Source organism: Neovison vison, chromosome 1 (assembly GCF_020171115.1).
Source record: "Neovison vison isolate M4711 chromosome 1, ASM_NN_V1, whole genome shotgun sequence".
Lineage (NCBI taxonomy): Eukaryota > Metazoa > Chordata > Mammalia > Carnivora > Mustelidae > Neogale > Neogale vison.
Genome location: NC_058091.1, coordinates 212790399 through 212805743, shown reverse-complemented (window position 1 = coordinate 212805743; position 15345 = coordinate 212790399). Strand labels below are relative to the sequence as shown.

The window sequence follows — 15345 nt, the reverse complement described above, 5'->3', positions numbered from 1 at the left end:
TTACGGGCCAAAGGTATAAATTCCTCCTCTTCCTGGGAAAATTCTAGAGCATTCAAGATTGTTAATGTTGAATTATTAATCACAGTGTTTTCTGTGGATTTTTTTTTTTTTTTGATGTGTTAGGATTCTTATTATAGTGCTCTATAGTCCTAAATGCATGCTGAGGGGATTATTTGCTTACTACAATAGCACCGTAGGAAACTTCAGTTGATTTACAAAGAATTGCAGTTCTTTAAAGGCACAAACATTGAAAACATCTAATTGAAGATGAGCAGCCAAGAGGGAAGCACACACATATGTATTTGTTTTCAGCATTGATTCTGTCACAAAATGTTGCAGTTCACTGAAGTGAACTGATTCTATGTATATATAAAATAACTGCAGTGAAATTAGTCAAAGAAAGACAAATACCATAGAATTTCACTCATATGTAGAATTTAAGAAAAAAAAAAGAATAGAAAAAAGAGACAAAAAACAGACCATTATATACAGAGAACAAACTGGTAGTTGTGAGTGGGGAGGTGAGTGGGGGATGGGTAAAACAAGTGAAGGGGATCAAGAGTGCACTTATGATGATGAGCACTAAGAAATGTATAGAATTGTTGAATCATTATATTGTACATCTAAAATATAACACTAAGTTAATTATATTTGAATTAAAAATTCAGAATAAAATTAATTAAATCAGATATAAAAATTTTAAAAATCAGATATATAAAAACAGAGAGAACTTAAGAAACCACCACAATTATTAGCAAGTAGTACACAGTTTTAGATTGAAATTGGCCTGAAATAGACCACTCAGACATGGAGACAATAAAAAATTATATGTACACACCAAAATATAAGTAAAACATCTACAGATTTTGACAATTATAGATTCTGTTTTGATTGGTAGAATATACCAGGTTGTTTGGACACAATTATGAATTTTATGTGCAATACAACAAATTAGATGTGTACTTACACTGGACAGATATTTTAATGAGCTAGAGCAGGGGTTGGCAAACTATGGCCTGAAGACTAAATTATATCATAGGTGCTCATTTCATGTTCATTTACATATTCTCTATATACTCCGAGTTAGTTTGAGGGCAGAGTACCCAAGACCACTATCACTTCTGCAACCCCTGTAAGTTAGATTCCCAGAACCATCCTCAGGTTTGGTAATTCACTAGAAGGATTCATAGAACTCACTGAAAGTTATACTCAAGATTATGGTTTATTAGGGGGGAATGACAGAGGTTAAAATCAGCCAAAGGAAGAGACACACAGAAGATGGTTTGGGAAAGTTCCAAAAGCAAACCTTTCCTCGTCCTCTCTCAAGAAGTAATGGCCCATTTATCTGTGAGAAGTGATGTTTGATAATAATCTTATTATCAACCTGAGAAGATCACCTGAGCTTTCGTGTCCAGAGTTTTATTGGAATTTCATTCATTAGGGATAATTGATTGATTTAATGAGTGTCTACAAAGTTGAACTCAATCTCCAGATCAATTGATACCATGTGACTCAAAACCCTCACCCTAAATCCTGTGGTTGGTCTTTTGGTATGGTCAGCATGCACGCTAAACAAAGGCACTGCTATTAGTTATGGCAGAGATCACCAGCCAGAAGCATTTTTGCACCTCTTGATCAAATATAAGTTAGTTACAAATTTAAAATATAGTTAATGTCAGTGTCAATGTCTAGTCCTAAGACATTCAGGGACAAATTATACTGGGAAGAGAAAGGATAATATCTACGGGATCTTCTGGCTGGGGTTGGATTTAAACCTCTGGATGTTATGTTGTTTGTTTTTCACTTGAGTGAGGTGAATAAATTTGGAGACAATAGTAAGGGGATTATGATACCATCAATACACTTTTATAGGGGGTCTCCTTTCTGCAAGGTAACTGTTGGGCACACAGTTCTCCAATGTTTCACTTATCTGTTCTAGACGATGAGAGAGAACAAAGGTGATTAATAAGCTAAAGCACAGATTCATTTGTTTCAGAACAGTTTCTTTTAGTTTGTAAAGCCAATTATTTCAGTTATAAGTCCTGTAAAAATTTGGGGGTTTTTACACACATCATTTAAGTCAAAACTAAGCCATATTCTTTCTCCTAAACTTATTTTTAGTTTGTGAAATGGATGGTCATTAAATAAATGGAAAATAAGTAGGAAAAAGAAAAACTGTCCATTGTCTTATCTATCTTTGGATTTTAGGCTTAAAAATAAAATTGTATTTTTTTTCCTTAAAGATTTTATGTCAATATCTATGTCCAACATGGGGCTCAAATTTATAACCCTGAGACTAAGAGTAACATGCTATACTGACTGACCCAGCCCCTGCACTTCTATTCTTTACACCCTAGATAGCCTGCCTCTTCCCATTCACATTATCTTATTTTTTCATGTTATTCCAAAATCTTTTTTTCAAATTTATACAAGCTGATAGGGTATTCCAGAACCTTTCTTCTAACAGATGTCAGTTGGTTGTATGATAAAACACATTCATTTATGTATGAATGAAATATAATAATCAAGTCATTTTTTTAATTTATAATTTTCTTAACCTTGACAAATATTATAACATATTTAATACTATGTCTCATGTGTATATTTAATGGAGTTGAATTTCCAGAAACTCTGCACCTGAGGAAGGAAGAGAAATCAGCGTTGCCTAGTAAGGATCGGCGAAATTTGTCTCAGTCTGTGTGGTTTGGCCTGAGATGTGCGGTCACAGGGTTGGAGGATTAGTCCTTTATGATTCCGCTGAGCAGAAGGCATGAAGTATAGTTTTACTCTCAACTCTGCCCCTTAGTTGGTGGTGGCCTTGATGTCTCTGCCCTCTCCACTTGATGTTACTTCTTTTCTCTGAGTTTCCATCATGACCTCCCTGTTCTTCCGCCCAGAACCTGGAAGTACACCATGTTGCCCCTCTGCTGCTCAGCCTAACCCCTTCTCTGCACTATCCCAATACTGGCAGTTATTGGTTCTAAAGTGGGGTATTTCTTTCCTCACTTGAGGCAGAGTTATCTGTTCTCAGTTCCTCACTGTGCTTCTAATGATAATATCTCTTTATTTCGTTTCCTCTCTATTACAGCCTCCCGGTCCTTAGGAATTAGGCACGAGTTCCTGAAGGCTAGACCCAAAGACAAATGAGTGATGCACCTTATGCTGTATCCAGAATTATCTTATCTCTCAGGCTTTAGCCCCTGTCCATGGAATAAGCCTGGGCTCTCTAGTTCTCTCCTCTGGGATTGAACTCACTGTCTGTGAGAGGATAAAGGAAGAGTTTTTTCCCCAGTGGCTTCAGGGCCTCAGGCCTCGAGCAGATTGTCAGCATCTCCTACTGTCCCTCCCATGATGTTTCTCAGCCCTATTATGGCTGTGCTCTGGTGAGTCTGTTTGCCGGCTACCCTGACATGTTTAGACCTGTCTGAGTTCTTTTTTTTTTTTTTTTTTAAAGATTTTATTTATTTATTTGAGAGAGACAGTGAGAGAGAGCATGAGCGAGGAGAAGGTCAGAGAGCGAAGCAGACTCCCCATGGAGCTGGGAGCCTGATGTGGGACTCGATCCCGGGACTCCAGGATCACGCCCTGAGCCGAAGGCAGTCGTCCAACCAACTGCGCCAACCAGGCGTCCCAGACCTGTCTGAGTTCTTAACTTCTTAACTTGAGCTAATGCTCTGGGACCCTCACTCCATTGATTTAGAAATTATTGGACTTGATTATTTTTGTGTTAACATTAATTTTTAAAAATTCACATCACCAAATCTCCATTGACTTTATGTTTCAAATTCATTTGTGTACCAAAGTACAATTTAATCAAGAAACTGGTCTAATACTCTTGTGAAAATGTGATTAATTTCTTCAGAATCTTGCCTGACAACGAAGATGTTCTCTATTCTTATGTTTCCGTCACTGATCTTCTTGTGCCCTTTATGGTGAAAAGTGGGTGACAAAGCAGGCAAAGGGAAGGCAAATTGTTTTCCAATTTTGTTTTTATAAGTTTCATCATTCCTAAAAAAATCTTTTTAGAAACATTTGCTACAGGTTTTATGTGCTATGATAAAATACAGCATTAAAGGACAAAAATCTAGAATACACTGTGCAAACTACTACTAACAATGCAAGTCATAGGGTGCCTGGGTAACTCAGGCATTAAGGATATGCTTTTGGCTCAGGTCATGATCTCAGCATCCTGAGATTGAACTCCAGGTCAGGCTCCCTGCTCAGCTGGGAGCCTGCATCTCCCTCTCTAGTTCCCCATGCTTGTGTTCCCTCTCTTGCTATCTCTCTCTGCCAAATAAATAAATAAAATCTTAAAAACAAACAACGTGAACCATGAGAGACTATGGACTCTGAAAAACAATCTGAGGGGTTTGAAGTGGCCGGGGGGTGGGAGGTTGGGGTACCAGGTGGTGGGTATTATAGAGGGCACGGCTTGCATGGAGCACTGGGTGTGGTGAAAAAAATAATGAATACTGTTTTTCTGAAAATAAATAAATTGGAAAAAAAAAACAAAAAAACAAACAAACAATGGAAGTAATAACAAGAGGTTAGAAAACTGTTAGGTGAGTGCAAATTTGATGTGAAAGGAATTTCTTTGGCTTTAACTATACCCATCCATGAAATCATTCGGCTTCAGCATTATAGCAGATGTTATGCTGGGTATCAAGAATGTGAAAATAATCAAAGTATGGTGTGTGCCCCAGTGGTATGTATCATCTGGAGGGAGACAGAAGTATGCCAAAGGGGTGATAGACATCACTGAAGCCCATGGTTGCATTCCTTTGGCAACCTCTGACTTGAGCTCTGGTAGACAGTAACCATGTATGTTGATGGTTTCTCACTACTAGTGTTTACTGAGTTTCTGAGCTTTACTGCCTCAGGGATTGCCTCTGTGTGTGTGTGTGTGTGTTTAACGTGCCTGGGAAGTTCCCTACCAATAAGGACTAGGAATTGGTGGATAAATGCCTCTGTCCTTCGGAGAACAATTGTAAGAAATATTCTACATGGTTCTTCAGAGGATCCCCACTGGGAATGAGCCCCAATTACTTATAGTTGTAAATTGCTTAATAATTCATTTATTGGAGGGATTCCTGGGTGGCCCAGTTGGTTAAGTGTCCAACTCTTGGTTTTGGCTCAGGTCACGAGCTTGGGGTTGTGGGACTGGACCCCACACTTGGTTCCACACTCAGCTCGGAGTCTGCTAAAGATTCTCTCCCTCTCTGTCTGCCCCTCCCCCTGCTTGTGCTCTCTCTCTCTCTCAAATAAAAATCTTTTAAAAAATAGCTAATTTATTGGATTTTCCTCTCTAGCTGTTTTGTTCTTCCCTCTCCCTCACTCTAGGTTCCAGGAAATACCACTCAAATAAGCTATTTATACCCAAGTTCCTTGTCACTTTCACCAAAATCAAGGTCCTGATTTTGGCAAAATCTGATTTTTGTATTACCAATATAAAGTAGTGATTTCTATAGATGATAAATATAGAAACAGAGTTCTCTGTTTCTATAGAGGATGGATCAACTAATTCCTTGACTAGGAGCTGCCGGGAGAGACGATAGGTCAACTGCAGAAGCCAAAAAAAGGGGAGAAGTTTGAAATTGATAGTTGAAAGGTAAGGCTCTCCAATGTCTTTAACTATTGCTCAATAGGAGATCTCTATTTAATACAATGGAGACTAAATTGCATATCTCTTGTTATTTGAATGAATTATGGGCTTTTGGAAGGAGTCAATGAGAGAAGTTGGAGCTAATGCCTGGTCCTTGGATTCAGCAGTTTTTAGAACCAAGAATATGAACAAATCTATGCTTTGACCTTTGAAACCATCTCTTGATTCATGAGGATGGTTCAAGGTAAGAATGTCGTGATGGCCAGGGTTGGTCCAGGGATATTGATGTGCTTAAAGATAAAGGGAGAGTTTGCTCTCCCTTTTTGTGTTTGCTCTTACCACTGTGGAGTGGCTTTCTATTGTCTTGTAATCAAGCTCCTAGGGCAATGTGTCAGGTTCCATGAGAGAGGGGCTGTGAAAATGTAAAGAGAGGATCAAAAGATAAAGATGTGATTCATCAAAGCGTTATTTAAAAAAACTAAAATCATGAAAACCTTCCTGTATAAGGCCCTCCCTAGCCGAACACAGTGCCTTGCCTAAGATGTCTAAAGAATATGAGATTTGAGCAGGATTGTACTGGGATTTGTGGGAGGAAAAAATATCCTCCCTCAGCCCCATGGCCTAAGATCATACCAAGAGACAGGCAGAAAACTGGCAAGGATGAAAGAGGAGGGAAACGAACTGTTGCAGCTGCCCCAAGGACTCTTTTAGTGAAGGGAGGTGATGTGGTGGGGATGGAGGAGAGCTTTGGTTCTCAGACCTAGAGACAATGGACATAGTTATCCAAACCCTCTCAGTATTTCTCCCCAGTCATCTGGTAGTTGGACATTGGGTTACAATGGCATACATAATGAACCAACAAGGTTATGCCACTTCTCTTAACAAACAAACAAACAGAACCCAACGTGGAATTCTATCCTTGGGCAATATAATAAAGCCTCTCGTAAAATGCAAGGACAAATAATATGAAACCCCAGACATGAGGTCTCTGTTTCACATAATTCTTTTTTTTTTTTTTTTAAAGATTTTATTTGACAGACAGAGATTACAAGTAGACAGAGGCAGGTGGAGAGAGAGAGAGGAGGAAGCAGGCTCCCTGCTGAGCAGAGACCCCCCCGATGCGGGACTCGATCCCAGGACCCCCGGATCATGACCTGAGCCTAAGGCAGAGGCTTCAACCCACTGAGCCACCCAGGTGCCCCTGTTTCACATAATTCTTAAAATAACCTTTAGATTCACTTCCACTCTGAGTTCTCATTTTCTCATTTGTGAACTGATGATAATAATATTTCCCAAAGATATACTATATAGGAAAAAAATGTATCTTGAGCCTCTAGAATTTCAGGGCTTGACCAATGCCAGACATACAAGAAATCTGACCTGTCTCTATATTCTTTTCCCTCTTTACAATAGCTATTCTAAATAAAACTGATTTCTTTTTTAAAATTCTCAGTTAATTGAAGAGGGAGAAAATTAAACTTTCTTTCTATAAAAACTCAGTAGAGGTGCCTGGGTGGCTCAGTGGGTGAAGCCTCTGCCTTTGACCCAGGTCATGATCTCAGGATCCTGGGATCGAGCCCCCCTTCCCCCCAATCAGGCTCTTTGCTCAGCATGGAGCTTCCCCCCAGCCCTCCTGCCTGCTCCTCTGCCTACTTGTGATCTGTCAAATACATAAATAAAATCTTAAAAAAAAAATCAATAGTCCGGGCACCTGAGTGACTTAGTAGTTAAGCGTCTGCCTTTGGGTCAGGTCATGATCCCTGGGTCCAGGTTTGAGCCCCTCATTGGGCTCCCTGCTCCACAGGAAGCCTGCTTCTCCCACTCCCCCGCTTGCGTTGCCTCTCTTGCTGTGTCTCTGCCAAATGAATAAAATCTTAAAGAAAAAAAGAAAAAAGAAAAAAACAACCAGACCCAATAGTCAGATTTCGGAGATTAGAAAATGGGTTATATTGCTGTGATTATTTCTTCTTTTACAAGAGTTCCCTGAAGATTTATGCCTAATTTGCAGCTTAAGAATTGTAGACTGCCCTTACTTTGAAGACTTTTATGAAATTGCACAGACATTAGGTAATACCAGGTGTAATTATAAAATTAATTGTTCATAAAAAAAACCAAAATCAGTTTTCTGAAAATGTACCTAGATAAAAATAACAGTAGTCCTAGTTCTGCTTCTCAACTAGTGTCCAAAGGAGTTGTAGGACTGTAACACTTATTTTACTACTTTCCTATATTCATATATTACTATATATACATTACTACACATTACTATATATATTACTATGTATTATATGTTTTACTATTATTATATAACTACTATAGTACTACATAATTTACTGTATATACTATAATATAGTACATATTATATACTATAGAATTTATAGTTTATATATTTTACTACAACACAATTTACTTAATTTTCCTTTTTTATAGTACTTTAAATATGATCACTGGTTAATGCCTCAATATTTAGGTATTATATGTGTGTGTGTGTGTATACAACATACATGTATGTATTTTTAAATTAATTATTTATTTCTTTTGACAGAGACCAGTGAGAGAGAGAACACAAGCAGGTCGAGTGGGAGAGGGAGAACATGCTTCTGGCAGAGCAGGGAGCCTGACGGGGGCTTGATCCCAGGACCCTGGGATCATGACCTAAGCCAAAGGTAGACAGATGCTTAACGACTGAGCCACCCAGGTGCCCATACATGTATGTATAATAATGTTTTGCAAAATGCATGTTGTCTTGCAAGATGAGGATAATTTCACCATAATGTTCTTATGCAGACTCTTCTAGCCAATAAAATGAACTCTACAGTTAGTTTTTTTTTTTCTCAAAGATTTTATTTATTTATTTGAGAGAAGCACACGAGGGGGCAGAGAGAGAGAGGGAGAAGTAGGCTCCCCTCTGACACTTAACCATCTAAGCCACCAAGGCGCCCCACAGTTAGTTTTTGCATTTCATTGGCCCATACCATTACAATGTTTCTATGACATCATTGTTTGGAATTTAGAGTTTCAATCCAGAAAATTTTATCATAGTACTTGCACAACTCTGTTTATATTGACTACTAAAATGGTTGTTCTTAATCTTGTATTTGGGCTTATTCTGAGCAAAGATGTTATGTGGGATTTCTTTTTATAAACTAAGAAATGTTAACTGTAAACAATCATTTCTTGAATACTTTTTTCTTTTTTTAAACAATTTTTAAAAAATATTTTATTTATTTGACAGAGACAGAGAGAGGGAACACAAGCAAGGAAAGTGGGAGAGGGAGACCAAAGAGGCTTCCCACAGAGCAGGGAACCTGATGCGGGGCTTGATCTCAAGACCCTGGGATCATGACCTGACCTGAAGGCAGACGCCTAAGGACTAAGCCACCCAGGTTCCCCTCTTGAATACTTTGTTAATAGCAGCAGTCACAGCAGAAAATCTCGAGACAGGGTCCACTGTGACAGATGATGAATTTCAGTTTTAACACATTAGTGAACCCAGAGTCCAATGAACCTTTTGAAGTAAAAAATGTAAATTTCTAACCTGACATTTTATCAGCATTTACCAGCTATATGCTAGCAGTGTAGAAAACATGGAATGTAGCTTATAACCCCCACCCAACAGATTCTCAAATTTAATTGTTTGACTGAGGAAGAAGAAACATGATAATGCTGTGAGGCATATCCTAAAGGAAAAACAAAAACAAAACAGAGTTAGGGAGGGGTGAGACATTGCCACAGGTTAATAAAATATTTGAGCTGTCCAAAGGACCCAAAATATTTAGCTATATTGTAGGCCTTTTAGGAAGTTTCCTGGGAACAGTCTCTACATTTTTTATCTAATTCATTGCTTTATCTTTAACATCTAAAACACTGTTTATCAGTTAGTAGGTGCTCCATAAATACTTGCTGAATGGTTAGTGTGAAACTTCTGATCAGAGAGGGGAATTGATTTGAGAAAGGTCACACAGCTGGTTTATGGCAGATCTGGATCCAGAACTAGTTTTAATTCTTCATTCTTTGTTCTACCAAATTTAGGGGCACCTCTTGGAAAATGAACAAGTCCAACCAGTGAAGTCTCCCATATGCTGACTTTGTCTTCCACATAGCATTTTGTCTTCCTTTATGAAATATACCACTAACCAAATCTATCAATTTAATGTCTGAAATGTGAGCTGAGAGAATGGAGTTTTGTTCTTAGTTCCTCTATTCACTCACTCTCTTTGCCACTGAGGCAAATTATGTAACCTGTCCAAAGACAGTTTCTTCTCCTGAAGGAGCTCAGCTCCCTTTCATTTCTCATGTCGTAGGAGTCTAAATTTCATGAAAAGGTAATCAGTAAGCTCACCCATGGACCATATGTCTGAACTTCTTTGTATCAGGGATCTTAAAGTGTGGTCAGCATATCACTTCTTTTTTTTTTTTTTTTTTTTTAGATTTTATTTATTTACTTGACAGAGAGAGGGAGAGATCACAAGCAAGCAGAGAGGCAGGCAGAGAGAGAGGGGGAGGCAGGCTCCCCACTGAGCAGAGGGCCCTATGCTGGGCTAGATCCTAGGACCCTGGGACCATGACCTGAGCCAAAGGCAGAGGCTTAACCCACTGAGCCACCCAGGCGCCCCCAGCATATCACTTCTAGCAGAGTCCTTTAAAAATGCTGATCTTGCAACTGTTAAAGAGAATAAAATAGACGCATAGTTTTTGATTTGGAGGGATTTCCACTAGGCAATGCTTCCCAGCGCTTTTCACTTCTATAGTCATGGTACACACAAAAAGTGAGAATACTGGAATACTTGGCTGGCTTAGCCAGAAGATCATGTGAAGTTCAATCCCCACTTTGGGGGTAGAAATTACTTAAGATATATAAATATAAACTTTAAAAAAGTAGTAATATTTATGAGGTGTATTCATGTAAGTAAGCTTAGACGGTCTCTTTGCTAATGCACATTTCACTGAGAAACTGCCAGAAATACCATTTCATAAGAAAAACAAGTTTCAGGAAAATATTATATGTGATCCATTTTCAAGACAATGCTAAAACTTTGTATATGCAATATGTCTACATGAGTATTATGTGTTGTGTATGATCATGTATTATGTGCATGTAGATATACAATGTTATAAGAATGTTGAAAGGATCATACTGGTTGTTAAAGTAGGGGAAAAGAGAAGGGAAAACAAAGAATAAAGAGAAAAAAATTGAGAACACCAGTATGTATATAGATCCAGGGCCCCTATCTGAGATTCCTTAAAGCAGAATTTAAAAGATAAAAGATGTGCAGAGGTGGGTGTCTGCATCATTAACAGGATTCTGTAACAGTAAAGTCTGTTAAGTCTTTGCATTAGGTGATAATATCATTAGCTGTAAACACACTGTATTGGAAATTTCCATCCTGCAATGCAGGCTAAGCTGATACTCATTGTCTTGGAACATAGTAGATGCATAATAAATAGCTTCTGATTATTTGAGTCATTTGGAGGACAGGTGGAGGGAGTAAGGGCCAAAGTGGTGAGACAAGCAGATCAGGTGGGCAAGGTCAATCTTAGGGGAATTGAGGGAAAAAAGCACATAACAACAGTGGACTGGGCCCTCTTGCCATTTTCAGACATTCAATCAATATTTGTTAGGCACTAAATAAACGCAGGACACTTTTTCTAGCTCTTACATAATTCCCAAGTAACCCTTTACAGAGTCAAAGATATTAAGAGATAGCACTAGTCCCATCAGAACCGGGATTTGAACCAGACACATGTTTTGAGCACTAAACTAATGAACCAAACACCAGGCAGCTGCGGAGGATAGGGTGGTGAATCCATTAGCTCTTTTTTATATCTAAGATCTTGAAGCTCTGCCATGATCTTCTCTGTTCTCACTTACCAGTTGACCCTCCTAGTCAGGTGCCTAGAAGCAGCTTCTTCGTCCTATATTTCGACTTGGATCCTGCCAAAGAGATTATAATAAATCTGGTTTTTGTAATCATTCCTAGAACTAGTGTTTTCACAGTGGGGAAGAAGTATCATTTCCCAGGTGACTTTGCATAGTGCAAGCTCCCCTCTCCCCAGCCCCCTCACAAGCTAGTAAGACTAATTCTAGTTTTTTTCCCAAAACCTAAGGACAGACCAAGTGAGCATTCTGGCTCTTCGTTGCTTCATCTGGTAAGTGCTTTTCTGTTAGAGCAGAAAGATGAAAGTGGGGAAGGGGATGCCCTCTCATTAACTTCAGGGGTAGGATAACAAATAGTACAAAAATTCTTTACACGTACCCATTTTTCTGTGCTCTCATCCCTGCTGTTGGGGGCTGTTAAGGAAAAAAATCAGAGGTGTATATTTTGCGCCCAAATGCCTTAAAGTAAAAACAACAATAAAAACATCCTTTTTCACCACTAACCACTAACATTACCTTGAGGACCTTGATTTCTAAATTCGTTTCACCCTCAACCCATCCCCATTCATTTCCGGAAAAGTAGCCATTTTGCAGATTCCGGAGAATGGGAGCAGAGGCTGGAACCTACTACTGGATCTTTTCACTTTCCGAAACCCCTGTGGAGCCATTCCGGATCGGTAACGCGAGACTGGTCTCCGTGATTTATCAGTAACCTACAGTCCAGGGACCGGAAGGCGAGAGGCTGCGATTCCCAGGTGGGGTCAGGTGGGGTGTGAGTGCAGAACTCATTAGCGAGGTCAGGTCCCCACGGGACATTGTCTTTGGAGCCAGGTGCGGAGCTTCTCCAGCTGCCCGAGCCTCTCCAGCCATGTGCTGGAAACGTGGTTAAATAGCTGCCCCCTCCCCGGGTGTGCAGCGTACTTCTCATGCCTCCTTCCCAACCTGGGGAAATGGGGTCAGTGTGTGTCTTGCTCATAGAATACCACCTCTTTCCCAAGTCACGATCGCTTACCGGCAGCCAATCCTAAATGGATAGTAATATAATTCTAGCCAAACTCATTCCTCCTCAAGATGCGTAATCTTGGGTCCAAGGAACCTAGGACGGGTCACCCCCGCTCTCCGCTCCCGGCTCCCTCCGCCCCTGGTCCCCACTCGGTCGCAGCCAAAGCCCGGAACGCTGGATCCAGGCCCGGAAGAACGGGATCACGAACGGGAACGGCGCCGCCGGCCGGGAGCCCGTGGCACCGGGCATGCTCAGTGGCGCGGCCGGCTGGGTGGCCCCGAGAGCTGCACCCGGATCTGCTCGGCGGCGGCGGCGGCGGCGGCGGCGACGTGAGCGCGCAGGGGGGCGGCGGCCTCGCCTCGTCTCCCTCTCTGCGCCTGGGTCCGGTGGGTGACGCCAAGCGCCAGAGAGATGTCGGATTTCGACAGTAACCCCTTTGCGGACCCGGATCTCAACAACCCTTTCAAGGTGAGCGTGTGGTCCCCAGCAGCCTTCCGCCGCCGCGACGCGTTGTTGTTTGTGAAAACGGCAAGTTCCTTCGCGCCCACCGAGCCCGCCCCTCGGCTCCCCTTAGCCGCGTAGACAGGGGCTCGCGGACGGCCCGCTCCCCATTTGAGGGTCGCTCCCCGGCCCTCGCACCGCTTGTTTGGGGGTTGGAGTGGAACGTCCTCGGCTCCCTCTCCCGTCGCCCCCTCCGCACATTCCCGACTGGGGACGGTCGTGCCGTCGCCCGGGAGTGGGCCCGCGCGTCGGGAGGGTTCCCGGCCCGTCTCTCGGGAGCGGGGAGAGTAGAGCTCAGGGCAGGTGGAGTTGTCACTTGACAGGCGAGTGTGGCGGGCCGGGCCCGGGCGGGGGCCGGGAGCGGGAGCCGGGAGGCGGCGGAGGGGATCGCCTTCGGGTGGGGTTGTCATGGGGACCCGCAGCGGCGGCGAAGGGCTGCGTGGGGGGTAATGGCAGAGGTGTAGAAGAGAGGTGAGGGCGTCGAGTACGCTGCAATTTAAAAAAGAAAAAAAAAAAAAAAAAAAAAAAAAAAGCTTGTGTTTTTATTTTTTTAAACTTGTGTTGCGTCCACATACCACCAGCGGCGCTGCTTCCCCCCCCATTTGATTGAGGTTGAGAGTATTGATATCGAAGCCGAAGTGAAAAATAAACACTCACACCTGGGAAACAATAGTGCACGTGGACGACCATCTTCTTACCTAACTGCTCTTAGTGAGGTGAACGACGGGATGTTTTCCAAGCTCCTGGTGCGTCACCGGTTTTCTGGGCTGTGTGAGGATAGCATTTCGTCCATGAGCTTCTTTCCTTCTTGGAGTGAACCTTACCAGCCCCGGCTTTGGAAGGGCTTGGCACAGAAACGGGCAATGAGGGAGAAGGCTAAGATGTTTATGATCTATGCTTAAACTACTGCATGAGTAAATACCTATTTAAAGAATAATAGTCTAGGTTTCTTAATGAGCCTCAGCTGCTTACAAGTATAATTTGTTTCCAACTGTTGGTCAAAGTTTATTAATTTTTTTTCTGGATATGTGCAATAGTAACTTTAATTTGTACTCAAACAATATGAAAGAGTAACTTTATTTTGTGGTCTCACAAGTGTCACTTTTGCCTTGAGTTTACATCTCATTACTCCTGGTTTTGTCTCTTATTACGAATCCTGGAAGGGGGTGGCACCCGCCTGGCTCAGTCCGTGGAGCATGCTACTCTTGATCTTGGGGTCGTGAGTTCAAGCCCCATGTAGAAATTACTTAAAAATAAAACCTTAAAAAAATTCTGGAAGGGAAAAATCTCTTTTTAAAAAATTATTGGCCTTTTAATTTCATGGGGGATTATTATAATTAAATGATGATGGTTCTTGACAACTTGATTCACTGTGTAGGAATGTAGAGTCAATTCAGTCTACTTTTGCTCCTAGTGTCCTTTAAGAAGATTCTGTGCAAACGGCTTGAAACTTTTTAGACGTTTATAACTGATACGGTTGCACTTTAAGGAGAGTACTTTCCTCCCTTCCACACCCCTCTTCCCCCATTTAATATTTGGTATTCCATCATTCCATCTTGTGGAAAATCTGATTATTCTTTAATTATAGACAGTCTGAATACATGTTTCATAACTTGCAAAATAGGTGTCATTTTAAGATATTTTGAAGGTATAATATTGAGAACCTGTTAGCTTTTCCCAATTCAGATACTTGTTTGATGTTATTTATTCAGCATCTCACAGTTTGGCTCTTTTCTATTTGGGCATTCCATTTCATGACTCATTTTGTGTAGCTGAGTCCCTTGTTAGGGCAAGACATTGTTTTCTTCTTCTTCTTCTTCTTTTTTTTTTTTTTAAGATTTTATTTATTTATTTGACAGAGATCACAAGTAGGCAGAGAGGCAGGCAGAAAGAGAGAGGGGAGGAAGCAGGCTCCCCGCTGAGCAGAGAGCCCCATGTGGGGCTAATCCCAGGACCCTGGGATCATGACCTGAGCCGAAGGCAGAGGCTTTAACCCACTGAGCCACCCAGGCGCCCCAAGACATTGTTTTCTTCTTAACCTGGACTGCTTTTTTGTGACATGTGATGTTGCCATGACACTTTGCTTTTCTGCCATAGGTATGGTCTTTGTAGTAATTCTAAACCCAAAAGTGGTTTCATTTTTTATTTTTTTTCCCAAAGGTAGTTTTAAAGATTTATTTATTTTTATTTCAGAGGGGGAGGGCAAGCACGTGAGGAAGGAGGGGCATAGGAAGAATCCCAGGCAGGTTCCATACTCAGTGAAGCCTGATGTGAGGCTCAATCCCACAACCCTGACATCATGACCTGGACTGAATTTAAGAGTAGGCCACCTAACCATGTGACCCACCCAGGTGCCCCTCC

General features: G+C 41.3%; 2 protein-coding genes across 3 annotated transcripts in view; one reads left to right on the top strand and one right to left on the bottom strand.

Moving 5' to 3' along the window:
• Nucleotides 1-12626, bottom strand: part of AP3B1 (adaptor related protein complex 3 subunit beta 1) — a 356383-nt gene extending 343757 nt beyond the window's left edge. The window contains exons 1-3 of one of the 2 annotated variants that reach the window (XM_044266584.1): nucleotides 12493-12626; nucleotides 11860-11894; nucleotides 11475-11537 (exon numbers count right to left, since the gene is read on the bottom strand). The gene's annotated coding sequence lies outside the window, so the exon portion shown is untranslated. Of the gene's footprint in view, nucleotides 1-11474; nucleotides 11538-11859; nucleotides 11895-11996; nucleotides 12064-12492 lie in introns of those variants that run through there. The other variant, XM_044266594.1, reaches the window with a different exon arrangement.
• A 163-nt stretch (nucleotides 12627-12789) lies between these two features.
• The window catches only part of SCAMP1 (secretory carrier membrane protein 1), a 124016-nt gene continuing 121460 nt past the window's right edge, over nucleotides 12790-15345 (top strand). Inside the window, exon 1 of the mRNA XM_044266615.1 lies at nucleotides 12790-12951. Coding sequence (XP_044122550.1) covers nucleotides 12895-12951 — 57 coding nt within the window. The 5' untranslated portion in view covers nucleotides 12790-12894. The remainder of the gene's footprint in view (nucleotides 12952-15345) is intronic.